Source organism: Nyctereutes procyonoides, unplaced genomic scaffold (genome assembly GCF_905146905.1).
Source record: "Nyctereutes procyonoides isolate TBG_1078 unplaced genomic scaffold, NYPRO_anot_genome, whole genome shotgun sequence".
In the NCBI taxonomy this organism is placed as follows: Eukaryota; Metazoa; Chordata; class Mammalia; order Carnivora; family Canidae; genus Nyctereutes; species Nyctereutes procyonoides.
The window spans coordinates 8972893-8986431 of NW_026575031.1; the positions used below are offsets into that span (position 1 = coordinate 8972893).

Below are 13539 nucleotides of genomic sequence, written 5' to 3' on the forward strand. Positions count from 1 at the left end.
GTGGTTCCATAAAAATTTTAGGATTGTTTTTTTTCTGTGAAATAGGTCATTGGGGTTTTGATAGGGATTGCATTGAAATCTGTAGATTGCTTTGGGTAATGTCGGCATTGTAACAATATTCTTTCAATCCATGAGCACTGAATCTCTTTTTATTTGTGTCTTCAGTTTCTTTCATTAATGTTTTGTAGTTTCCAGTGTATACATCTTTTATCTCCTTGGTTAAATTCATTCCTAGGCACTTTATTCTTTACGATGTAATTTTAAATGGGGTTTTTTGGATGGATTTCTTTTGGATAGTTCATTATCAGTGTTTAGCAATGTAATATATTTTTTTGTATGTTGATTTTATATCCTGAACTTTATTTACTGAATTCTTTTTATTCTAAGTTTTCTTGTGGGGTCTTTAGGATTTTCTATATATATATATCATGTTATCTGCAAATAGTGGCAGTTTTACTTCTTCCTTTCCAATCTGGATGCCTTTTATATCGTTTTCTTGCCTAATTGCTTTGGCTAGGACTTCTAATTCCTATGTTGATAAGTGGTGAGAGTGGGCATCTTTGTCTTGTTCCTGATCTTAGAGAAAAAGCTTGTACCCTCCCTGCTCAGTATGTTGTTAGCTGTGGGCTTATCATATATGGCCTTTATTATGTTGAGGTATGTTCCCTCTATACCCACCACCTTTGAGTTACCATAAATGGCCGTTGAATTATGTCAAAGGCTTTTTCTCCATTTATTGAGATGATCATGTTTTTATCCTTTTTTGTTAATGTGAATTATATGGACTTACAGGTGTTGAACCATCCTTGTATCACTGGAATAAATCCCATTTGATTATGGGTTATAACCTTTTTATTTTTTTATTTTTAGGGTTATAACCTTTTTAATAAACACATTTGATTTGCTAATATTTTGTTGAAGATTTTTGAATGTATAATCATCAGGTATATTGGCTTGTAATTTTCTAGTAATTCTTGTCTGGTTTGGTATTAGGATAATGATGGCCTCATAAAATGAGTTTGGGAATGTTCCCTCTTCTGTTTTTGTTTTGTTTTTTGGAAGAATATGAGAAAAATTGGTATTAATTCTTCTTTGAATGTTCAGAATTCACCAGTGAAGCTATCTCGTCCTGGATTTTTGTTTGTTGAGAGGTTCTTGATTACCGATTCAGTTTCCTTACTAGCAATCAGTCTGTTCAGATTTTTCTATTTCCTATTGATTCAGCACGTTTCTAGGAATATATCCATCTTTTACAGGTTGTCAAATTTGTTGGTGTATAATTGTTCATAGTGGTCTCTGATAGTGGTCTCTTTGTATTTCTGTGCTATCACTTGTAATGTATCCTCTTTCAAATCTGATTTTGAGTTCTTTTTTCTTGGTAACTCTAGCTAAAGGTTTGTCGGTTTTATCTTATCAAAGAAGCAGCTCTTAGTCATTTATCTTTCTACTGTCTTGGTAGTCTCTATTTTTTATATATGTTTCCATTCTTCTACTTACTTTGGGCTTCCTTTTTTTTCTTTTTTTGAGAGAGAAAGAGCATGCATGAGTGGGGGGAAGGAGGTAGAGAAAGGGAGAGAGGGAATCTTAAGCAGTATCCACATCCAGCACGGAGCCCAATCAGGGCTCAATCTCACAACCCTGAGATCATGAGCTGAGCTGAAATCTAGAGTCGGATGCTTAACCAACTGAGACACACAGGCACCTGTTTTTTCCTTTTGTTGTTATTTTAGCTATAACCATTAGACTACTTGAGATTATTTCTGTTCTCATTTGTCTCTAGGTTTTTTTTTTTTTTGTATCTCCTTTGATTTCAATGACTTACTGAGTTTTAAGTGGAATGTTGTTTAATCTCCATATTTGTGTGGTTTTTCCAGTTTTCTTACTAAAACTGATTTCTAGTTGCATACAATTGTAGTTGAAGATGCTTGATATGACTTCAATATTGAATTTATTGAAATTCGTTTTACTGCCTAGCTAACATTCCATGTATACTTGAGAAGAATGTGTATTTTGCTGCTTGGAGTGTTCTCAGTATATATCTACTGAGTCCATCTGGTTGTGGCATAGCTGCTGCACAGAGAAGGTGAGCATGGAACATGCCTAGCCCCAGATGTGATGTACTCACTTGGCCCAGTCATGGTGCGACTGTTTACACAGGTTCAGTGGGACAAGGAACATGCTCACCAGCACTAGGAGGCTAGAGAGAGGGCACCAAACATGGTGCCTACCAGCTCTGTTACCACAGTCAAAATGAGATTGCAAAAATGGCATCAGCCAGTGCTTCCATCCAAGAGAAAATCACTGTGGGTTCTTGCCTGCAGCCACTTTAGGATTAGCAAATGGGTCTCTCCATTGGTTACAATCTAGGCACTTTTCAAATTATTTTTGCAGTGGATTTCAGGATGAGTGCATGGGTGTGTGAGTCCTTTAAGAGAAAGTTCTTTGTTCTCTAAGAAAAAAGTTCTATGGTTCCCCTGGACTTAATTCCTGTTGACTTTCAAAACCAGGTGTTTTGGGAGCTTATCTTTCTGGTGCCAGATACAAGGGTCTGGATGCCTGAAGTGGGGCACAGTCCCTTCACTCTTCGAGGAAAAGCTCTGTATTTTTGGGATCCTTCCTGCTAGTGGGTCATTGGAGGGTCCAGAGAAAGATTGAGTCTCTGCCTCTCCCACCTGTCTCAATGCATCTCTTATCTTTTGTTGTGGAGGTTCTGTTAATCTAGTTCTTTTTGGACGAAAATTATTCCTTATATAGCTGTAAATTTGTTATCTGTGGGAAGAGGGGAATTCAGGGTCTTCCTACACAGCCATCTTGAATCCTAAAGATGTAGTTTTAATCCTAGGTCCTCCACTAACTACATGACCTGTTTTATGACCTTGGACAAATTCTTAAATGTAGCTGTTTGCCAAACTTATCTGGACCATGGTCTGTGGTATATCTATAACTGTTTTATGTTTTCCATCCAATTTCCTTCTTGCTGTCTATACCAACATGGAAAAAAAAAGAACTGGCTATTAATATGCAGATAAGGTAGCAAAAGTAAACAATTAGTAAAAGTACTTTATTTTCCTCTTGTATTTGCTTTATATCTTGCTTTTACAAAGTTATGAAGTTCACAGCTTTATACCAAAATGTAAGAAGGCTAAGCTATAAACATTTTTTGCAGTCAAATGTCATCTGATTTCATTCTTCTAATCCATATTCAATATATAAAAAAAAATTCATATACCAAGGGTACTGGAGCAGCTCTAGGACATATATTTCTCTCAAGCAGGAGAAGGATCTTCAATAGCCTTTCCTCCTTGACTTCCTCCCCCACCAATTCAACTGGGCTACGACCTTGAATGTAAAGTGAATCTAGGAAACTTCAGTTGCCATATGACCCAGCAGGGCCATATACTTGGGAGCTGGAGGTGAGGGTAGAGGTTACTGTCTAATAAGTATAATGTTTGGTTTACACCAGGATTTCACATCCACTTGCACATGGAACTCAGTATTGCCCAAGTCACCTACAATCATAGCTTCTATCCTAATCCATTAGACAGTTTCTCTGAAATCCTAAAGATTGTGATGATTTGGGGTAGGGATGAAATCATAGTTTTACCAATATGGCAGGCATGGCCTCCATAACAGGTCTAGGAGCTCTCCTTTTGGTAGCAGAAACAAAATTTGTAAGTCAGCGAATACAAATGGCGGCTATGTGCATAAACCAGAGGGTATGTGTTGTTTAAATCCTACTTCATGATATACTTTGATCTCCCTTCCAATGAATTTTCTTCCATAAAATAGACCATACCATTCCACTAAGTGTTGTACACCTACTCCCACCATATCATCCACATACCTAGTCACTAAAGTTGTCTACTGTATAATCTACCCCAAAACCAAAACAAAAAAGCCCCTTTGTTAGGCAAATCATCACTTAAAGAGCAATGATATTGCCTATAAATTATAGGTAGGTCAGGAGCTAAACACTCGACTGCTAACTTCTAGGGCAGGAATATATTTTCCCCCACAAAAGCAGGAGTATAGTAGCAATGGCGTTCCCTCAAATTCAAGTAACATCAGGTCAAGATCATTCTTTGCTCTTATGTGTTTAACTGCTTTATAACTCAAAAGAGGTGTGTGTCAAAACACAGTCTGAACCTGATTAAAAACTTTAGGATAAAACTTGAAGTGACTGATACATTGTTGTAAACTGCCATTCAAACACTAGCATATGCACACAACAGGACTAATACTATGGTTTTCTTGGCTTCTAGCCATTAGAAGTAGGCACAGGTGATTAAGGATAACATTCTAAAAATGGCTTCCAACTCCTTATAAGAAATGAGTTGGGTTTTGTCAGGTCATGTAACACTTTCCTCCCTTCATTAAGTACTAAATACACACCAACACAAAAACCTCAGCCATAACTCTTCTCTAAAGGAAGATGGAGGGACAAAATCAGTTAAAACATTGTAAAAGACAAAACATAGCCAAAGTTCTGCATAACTTTCAAGGCTCTAAAAAGCAGTAAAACAACCATAAGCAGCCAAGATGCTTATGGTGCCTTTATTTCTAAATCAAGGGCTGAACAGTGCATTTAGGATAACACACTAACCTGGGGTTAAAAGAATTTTACCATTCTTAAAACAAAGACGTTATTACCACGGCTTCAAAGAAAATGTTTGTGAAATGAGGAAAAGTATTACAAATATAGGTGCCCACGCGCATACACACATACAAGGAACATGCACACCTGCACACACAAAGGCAGATACACTGTGCACAATTCTACCAAAATTAAACTCGAATCGGTTGTTAGTGATTCTAACAATCTGTTCATACCTTCAAAGGTTCCCCACGATTGCCCAATACCTCACATAACCCCTTCCTGCTGTACAAAGGCTCCACCATTCTCATCTTTTCAGAAATGCCCTCAGGCAGGACAGAAGGGCACCTATGCAACAGAGCATGCAAGTCTTTCTTAGTACACTGCCCAGTCAACAGAGAAATGCAGCTTCACTATAGCCCCAAATAAAAAGCCACGTTTAGTAATAAATTACAATGGGCTTTCCTGGGAAGTCACCCTTCCCAAACCCACACAACAGCCTGACTTTTCTGGTCATCCTTACAAGAAATGGGGAGGAGAGGTAAGAAAACTTCTTAATCTCAGACAGAAACAGCACAAATACATTTTATGCAAGAGAATCTTCTCTGTTCTCTCTCAAATATGCAACTATCAATAATGTAAAAAAAAAAGTTTTACCGTTCATAAGGATAGAAGTAAATAGTTTGTGGGGTTATTCATTATTTAGTAGTAGCTCCTAGATTAGCTCTTTGTTTATGGCTCCAGTAAGAATCACTGGAGCCTTTCCTGGGTGGGGCGGCGGGGGGGGGGGGGACCCATATACTTAGTCTTGCATATAACTTTATACCCTCTTGAAACCCATCCATGAAGCCCTGGTAAAGCCCCAGCCCTGAGCCTGAGTGAAGACCTGTGAGTAGGTGTGTGTGCACTACAGGGGTGGAGATAAACCTGCATGCTATGCAATCCTAGAAAACGTACACATCACATCCCCCAGTCTTGAATGTGGCACAGGGCTCTTGTCCCTTCTCCTAGTTCTCTGACGAATCTTTCAGAGTTTTGAGAATCCAGAAACAAAAGGCTGGAAAGCAACACTTCTACAGCTTCTCTCTAGAGTCCAGAAAAATCCAAAAACAAAGTAGTCTCACTAGGCTTTGTTAATCTGGCTGCTCTCCATGGACAAGTTGAGTCTTTACCTTCATCATACTCCACTCTTCTTTGTCAGCTAGAGGGGAGCTGAAGGTAAGACTTCTGTTTCAGAAATCAATCTCTAAGAAGCCCGCTTGAGCCCCTAAAGACTGTGTGCAGATACTTTATCCTAACTACCCCAACTTGGGTGCTGCAGGTGGGTGGAAAGCACCCTGGGAGCCTAGGGGAAGTATTTGATGGCAAGTGGGAGGGGAGGGATTGGCAATGGAGCAAACTAAGAGGTTCCACACCTGCAGCAGGCCTGGAGAGTCAGAACCTGGAAAGGAAGAGATAAACGCCACACTCCAGTTTGAACAGCCTGACGACACATGCAGCTGTGATCGCCTGGGCCTAACAGCAGCAAGTCAAGGTAGATGTTAGGTCTGTGCACTGCCCTGAACTGAGCACTCCTATCAAAACTGGCACAGACGTTCAACAGGAAGTGCTGTGAGGACTTGTCCGTATGTGATTTGCCAAGTTCCTAAAATATAACCAGCAGAATAGTCACTTTAGCTGTTAAAAATCCACTGTGTGTCCCTTTGGCATTTAAAGCCACCTCTGTCCATCTACAAAGCAAGAGAATAGTGAAACACGCTGCACATAATTGTTAAGAAAGGAAACTAGCTGCTTCTAATTTAAATACCCAGTTATTAGAACTAAAGAAATTAAAAGTGATCCTAAAAATCTATCATTTGCACAAACTGGTACTTAAAAGTCGGACTATGGGTTTAAACCATCATAAGAACATAAACTAAAAATCGCAAACTGAAATCAATAAAAAATACATATGATTAGGGTCAAACTGGGTAGCCAATTAAGATCTGTATCTTTAATAAACATCTGGAGAATACTAGTAGCATAGATTACTATATTCCATGCTGTTCCAGAGAAGTATGGTTCCTTAAAATCTGTTTAAATCTGACAGACCTCCAGTAATAACTTAAAGTGTCTTTATCATCCCATAGAGCTGCCCAGACTTATGTGAGTGGTAAGCCTGGCTAGTAACCACTTTCCCCTTCCCTGCTTCTCGGGGAGGGGAGGACTGTGGCCTCTGTGAGGGGCCGATGTAAAATTAGTTCAAGTGATAACTTCCCAACGTGGGAGGCAGAAAACTTCATGAATCAATTTTGCTGTCATCCTCAGCATGTCGTTCAATGTGTCCCGCAGCATCCTAGGAATAAAGGGAAAAGGGCCCATGAGAGAAAAGTTGGTAGTTAAGAGAAAGGCAAAGCCAAGGGGAGCTTCAGGGCACATTCTAAGATCTATATAATGGAAGGCAGTCAGGACCCAGCACTTTGCTAACTCATATAAAACTATACACTTAAAGATGAGTTCTTATCTTACACAGGAGCATTGTAATAAACCTGTAGGTTCAGTTACTAGATTTGAAAACATTCTCATTAGGCTCTTTCTCAAAAACTACCTAATTCATCATCTGAAACCTCATTAAGCTATTCCCCAAATCTCTGAATAATAATAAAAAGGAAAATCCCTAGACTCTCCCAATTGATTGCAATTCTGAACATTTTAACAAGGCAAAAAAGGCCTGCCTGCTCTGAACGGTAGAATGACCCCAGGGCGGCCTCAGGTCCCACTCACACACCTGTTTGGATCCTTTCCTAGCAGTGAAGAAAGCGTCACAGTTCTTCCAGCGGCATTTCAGAGTTTGAAAGTTTGGATTCGTATGGTCAGTGAGCAAATGTTGTTTTAAATGATCTACAACGCCAAATATCAGAGAGCAACCATGCCACTGGGTAGAAGGACAATGAAGGGTAAGTTAAAAAGAGTACTGGAAACATGCAATTGCAATTAGAACACTCTTTACTTGTATCCTGTAAGTACTAAGGAAGCAAAAAGTAAGCCCCTTATTCCTTATTCTTGGCTAGAAACAGAACAAAGCCAGAGGCAACCACATTAATTACTAATTTTCTGAGGAGCCTTGAAAAGGCTGAAAAGTCTTGACATGGTGCTCTGTTGAGAAGGCAAAGTACTAAGATAGCTACATTGTTAAGAGAAAAAGGTTAGCAACTATTGACAGACAAGTTACTATAAAATTCAGTTGAAACCACATTTATCAGGATGCCTGGGTGGCTCAGTGGTTGGGTGTCTGCTTTTGGCTTAGGTTGTGATCTCAGGAACCCGGGATTGAGTCCCACATTGGGCTCCCTGTGTAGACCCTTCTTCTGCCTCTACCTGTGTCTATGTCTCTCATGAATAAATAAATAAAAATCTTTTTTTAAAAAATAAATAAACCACATTATTTTTTATCTTGCCATCTTAAAATAAGTTCCTTAGTCCATTTGTTAAAAAGGCAGGGCTCCTGGGTGGCTCAGTGGGTTAAGCATCTGACTGTTGATTTCGGCTCAGGTCCTGATCTCAGGGCCGTGAGACTGAGACTCACATCAATCTCAGTGCTCAGAAGCAGAGTCTGCTTGAGATTGTGTGTGTGTCTCTCTCTACCCCTGCTCTGCTTCTCTCTAAATAAATAAATACATACATATATAAAATCTTTTTATTATTTTTAAAAAATTTTATTTATTTATTCATGAGAGACAACATAGACAGAGATGCAGAGACATAGGAAAAGGAGAAGCAGACTCCATGAGAGGAGCTGGACATGGGACTTGAACCCGGGAATCTGGGATCATACCCTGAGCCAAAGGCAGACACTGAACCACTGAGCCACCCAGGCATCCCACATAAAATCTTTTTTAAAAAAGGACTAAGAGTTCTCTATAATACTGAAAGGGCTGTATTTCACAATTCTGAGAACTGCTGACTCAGAAACTTGAAAATAAAAATGTCTGACAAAGAAAACTACATTGCCTTAGAAGTCTGACTTTTTTCAGAATCTTTATCACTGGAGTAAAAATTTTGTTTCTTTTTCTTTTCTTTCTTTCTTTTTTTTTTTAAAGAATTTATTTATATGGGCAGCCCGGGTGGCTCAGCGGTTTAGTACCACCTTCAGCCCAGGGCCTGATTCTGGAGACCCGGGATGGAGTCCCATGTCAGGCTCCCTGCATGGAGCCTGCTTCTCCCTCTGCCTGTGTCTCTGCCTTCTCTATCTCTCTCTCATGAATAAATAAATAAAATCTTTAAAAAAAAAAAATTGGGGATCCCTGGGTGGCTCAGTGGTTTGGTGCCTGCCTTTGGCCCAGGGTGCGATCCTGGAGTCCCAGGATCGAGTCCTGCGTCAGGCTCCTGGCATGAAGCCTGCTTATCCCTCTGCTTGTGTCTCTGCCTCTCTCTCCCTCTCTCTCTGTATCTATCGTGAATAAAGTCTTTAAAAAAAATATATATATATATATATATATAAAATATATATATATATATATAAAGAAAGTATATATATATATATATATATATATATATATAAAGAAAAAAAAAATATATATATATATAAAGAATTTAGTTAGTGCAGGGAGGCAGAAAAGGAGAGAGAAAGAATATCATGCAGACTCCCCACTAAGCACAGAGCCCAACATTAGACTCAAATCTTACGACCCTGAGATCATGACCCGACCCAAAACCAAGAGTCGGATACTTAACCAATTGAGCTACCTAGATGCCCCTCTTTTTTAAAATTTTTACTTTACCAAAAACATGGCTCAATTCTCAATTTCACTCATTAGTCAGAAACATAAAAACTCTTGGTCTTGGTTTTTTCCCTCCAGGCTTGCTTGTCTTAAATCTTAAAATTCTGGGATCCCTGGGTGGCGCAACGGTTTAGCGCCTGACTTTGGCCCAGGGCGCGATCCTGGAGACCCGGGATCGAATCCCACGTCCGGCTCCCGGTGCATGGAGCCTGCTTCTCCCTCTGCCTGTGTCTCTGCCTCTCTCTCTCTCTCTCTCTGTGTGTGTGTGACTATCATAAATAAATAAAAATTAAAAAAATAAAAAAATAAAATAAAATAAAAATCTTAAAATTCTAACAGGTTCATTTCTATAAAACAATGCAAATTTGCGTTTTTCCTGTCAGCACTATCCCATCCCCTCTAGCTTTAATACCAGATGGTATTTTCTCCCTTTTCTCTAGATAAATTAACCCTCTATTTGTAACTCTATTTGTATTTTGGATCCTGTTGTACTGTATTTTGTGTCCTACACTGAGAAAAACCAAAAAGCAAACACAGTAATGTGTAAAAGCTCCAAAGCAACCAGGCTGTGGACAAGTCTAAGATCAAATCTAAAAACGGAGAGTGTTATTCCATTCCATCATTTCTGCAAAACAAGAGGTTAGGGGAACCGGGGTACAGGGGCCAGAAACTTTTCTTTGATCACCACTAGTATTAAAACTGGTGAAACAACTTAAGGCCTATAAGGAGTATAAAAGTGTGGAGCTCCCACTTCAAAATAAAAACCATGCAATTTAGCCCTAGCCAACAGAAGTTTAAAACTTTAAGAACACAATTTTTTATTTGCCTGTTCCTCAAAATCCAAGGAGGACAAAAATCAAACTATTAATATGTTCCCCAATGAATGAATATAAGATAGTGGGCAGGTCCCCAAAATAAACTTCCACTTTTTATTTCCTATACTGTTGACCCTTGAATATAGTTTCAAATGCACAGGTCCACTCATACATGAACTTTTCTCAATAAACATAGTATAGTACTGTACATGTATTTTCATTTCCTAATGATTTTATTTTACTTGCTTATTTAAATAATCTCTATGCCCATCATGGGACTTGAACTCATGACCCTGGGGATCATGTTCTACCAACTGAGCCAGTCAGGAGCCCCTTCTTGGATTTTGGCAACATTTTCTTTTCTCTAGGTTACTATATTGTGAGGATACAGCATATAATAAATAATAAATATACAAAATACATGTTAACTGACTGTTTATGTTGTCAGTAAGGCTTCTGCTCAACAGTAGGCTATTAATAGGCAAGGTTTTGGAGAGTTAAAATCTTGTTCTATGTGGATTTTCGGCTGCACAGGGTTTGGTGTCCCTAACCTCCTACACTGTTCCAGGGTCAAGTGTACTTCTGTACTGTTGATATTTTTGTATGTATGACAGATTTATAATAAAACAAACAAAAACCACCATAGAGATAACCTCTGAGTAGACGATTATGTAAACATACCTCATATCTCATCTTAAAATAGACTACCCATGAACAAAGTATGAAAGCATTTTATACAAAGTTTTTAAAAATAAGCTTCTTGAGGCACCTGGGTAGTGCAGTCAGTTAAGTGTCAGACTTTTGGTTTCAACTCAGGTCGTGATCTCAGGGTTATGAGATCAAGCCCCAATTTGGCTCCATGCTCAGTGTAGAGTCTGCTTGAGATTTTTTTCTCCCTCTCCTGCTCATGTTCTCTCTCAAATAAATAATCTTTTAAAACAATAAAAATAAGCTTCCTCGTCCTATAGTGGGAGGCACGAAGTAGATGCTCAAATATAAAAATGCTTAATTGATGGTAATGAAGATCTGTAAATTAGCCTAGAGTTAAGCAACATCTAGGTCTGGTTATAAGAACAGTTTCACTCCTTACCCAGCAACGGTAATTCTGCATCAGATTCAGCCTCACAGCTTGAATACTGCCATCATAACAGCCAGTATAAATCTGGAAAAAGAGGTTTCTTGTATCAGACCAAAACAACACACAAAAAAACTACTAACATCCTCAAAATACATCTCAAAAGCTCCTTGTGCCTGCTGTAAGAAAACCTAAACCTAAACCAAAGCCAGCCCTCAATGCTACAATCGGTAAGTATCTTCCAGTGTAGATACTTTGAAGCTATGCTCCACAGAGAGTCACTCCTGAGACACTGGCTGAGAGCAGAAGCAGCAGGACTCAAAAGCACCCACCTACACTGTATCTTGTGTACTTGACTACTGAGCACTGTATGCTGCATTGCGAATTACATATTAGCCATCTCTGTTTCACTGGAACAAAGGGTTCTACTGCTGAGAGTCTAAAAAACATCCATACTGATTCAACCACGTAATATAAAAATAAAATAAATTGAGGCTCAGCAAGGTTAAGTGAATTAGCTTTTACTTTTAGGTCTGCTTTATTATATCATACTGGCCAAATCTCCTTAACTCTATTCTAATGTTCTGTTCAGATCATAATGTCTCTGGAAAAAGCACCACTCAATTTTGGGTGGGAAACATCTTAAACTTATTTTATCTTTAAAACCATTAAAGTATCAGATTTTTATTGTAATTATTTTAGCTATTAATAGCAAAGAGAATATTCAACAATCTCACTGGGTTACTTCTCGATACTATGCCAAAAGACAGAAAAGCATTCAATAATGAGGCATATCAGAAACATGTCATCCTTGGAAGTGATAAACAGGAACATTATTATCAGTTTGTAGTTTTTAGTAAACATATTCAGAAGCACTAATGTGACATGGCTAATAACACTCACCATACTTTTATGGATGGTCATACACATAATCATGTCTTTGTGTCCTCCATAAACTTGCAGTCGATCATGGGACTTAGGTGGAGGGGAATAAAAAGAAAATTCAGGTTATTTATAACATGTGTTTTTAATAAGCATAATCCCTGGAGGCCTCTGGCAGGTTTAAAACTATACCTGAGACATTATGCTGAAGTACCACTGGCATTTTTACAGAAACATAATCTAATGACAATCTAATAAAGTCCTCAAGGGAGGAGCTGGTAATTGGAAATGAGAAAACTAATTTCTGTGTAGTGTCAAAGTCTCAAACCTGAAATTGCATACAAGGAGAACTAGACAGGCTTTGGAGACTACAGTTGCTATCTGGAAACCATTTCGGTATTGACCTCTGTGAACCTGACCACTTATCACAGAGCCATGTTTCTGAAAGTGTAGTCCATGGATCATCTGCTTCATATTGTCTAAAGGGCTTGAAAAATGCAGATTTCTTGGCCCCACCCCAGCCTTACTATATTAAAAAAAAAAAAAATTCAACACCAAACTCAAACAGACCTTCCCAAATCATTCAAGCAAAACAGTGGATCTAAATTCTACCTGTAATTCATAGACACGAACAAATTTATCCAGGCAAGCAGTCACCATCACTTTTCCTAGGATATTCACCACAGTCACTGCATGATTGTGACCTTTATAGATCCGCACAAGCTCACCAGTCTGCACCAGAAGAGAGACAAGTCACTAGACTGACTTTCCAGATTCCTTTTGACTTTTGAGATTTATGATTCCATTATTCCAAAAGCCTTAACTCTGAAGCTATTTGCACATAATATAACTGAACTAATTTTAACAGCTGAAGTACTCACACAAGCATTTATTACAATATGTGTATTATATATGAAATGTATTCTGATGGAGAGAACCTGGTATCATAGAAAGCGAAGGCCCACAACTCTCTATATATATATAGGTTTTGAAGTATTTCTACTTTTATCATTTCATTGCATCTGGACAAGTTCCTGAGGCTGCATTATCCCCAGGTTTATAGTCTAGGCACTGAGCTTCACAGAGCTGCCTCTATGACTGGAGCAGAATATCTCAGCTGTTTTTATTTGTTCTATTTTAAACTATGTAACATATCCACTTCCTTAGTCTCAGATGCTCAGTGTATCTCAAGTTCAAATGAGACAAACTAAACCTTACCTAAAGTTTGCATTTGTCCCCCATTAAAAATTCTGATGAGGTCAGAATTTCTAGAGTGCTCACTATCTTCTAAGAGCTTATGTGAGTAGGAATTATTATTAAGCTTTTCACTGGAAAAAGGGTCTTATTCAAACTGCAAGAGATCTAAGGAATCCTTTAAGCTTCCACTGAAGATTTCTTTATAACATCACAACT

At 38.5% G+C, this 13539-nt stretch overlaps 1 protein-coding gene across 2 annotated transcripts in view; it reads right to left on the reverse strand.

Moving 5' to 3' along the window:
- Nucleotides 1–3042: 3042 nt before the first annotated feature.
- Nucleotides 3043–13539, reverse strand: part of ZNF106 (zinc finger protein 106) — a 67880-nt gene continuing 57383 nt past the window's right edge. For both annotated transcript variants that reach the window (XM_055316716.1, XM_055316715.1), the window contains exons 18-22: nt 12739–12858; nt 12148–12219; nt 11260–11331; nt 7362–7508; nt 3043–6929 (exon numbers count right to left, since the gene is read on the reverse strand). In XM_055316716.1, the coding sequence (XP_055172691.1) occupies nt 6873–6929; nt 7362–7508; nt 11260–11331; nt 12148–12219; nt 12739–12858 (468 nt within the window). In that variant the 3' untranslated portion in view covers nt 3043–6872. The remainder of the gene's footprint in view (nt 6930–7361; nt 7509–11259; nt 11332–12147; nt 12220–12738; nt 12859–13539) is intronic.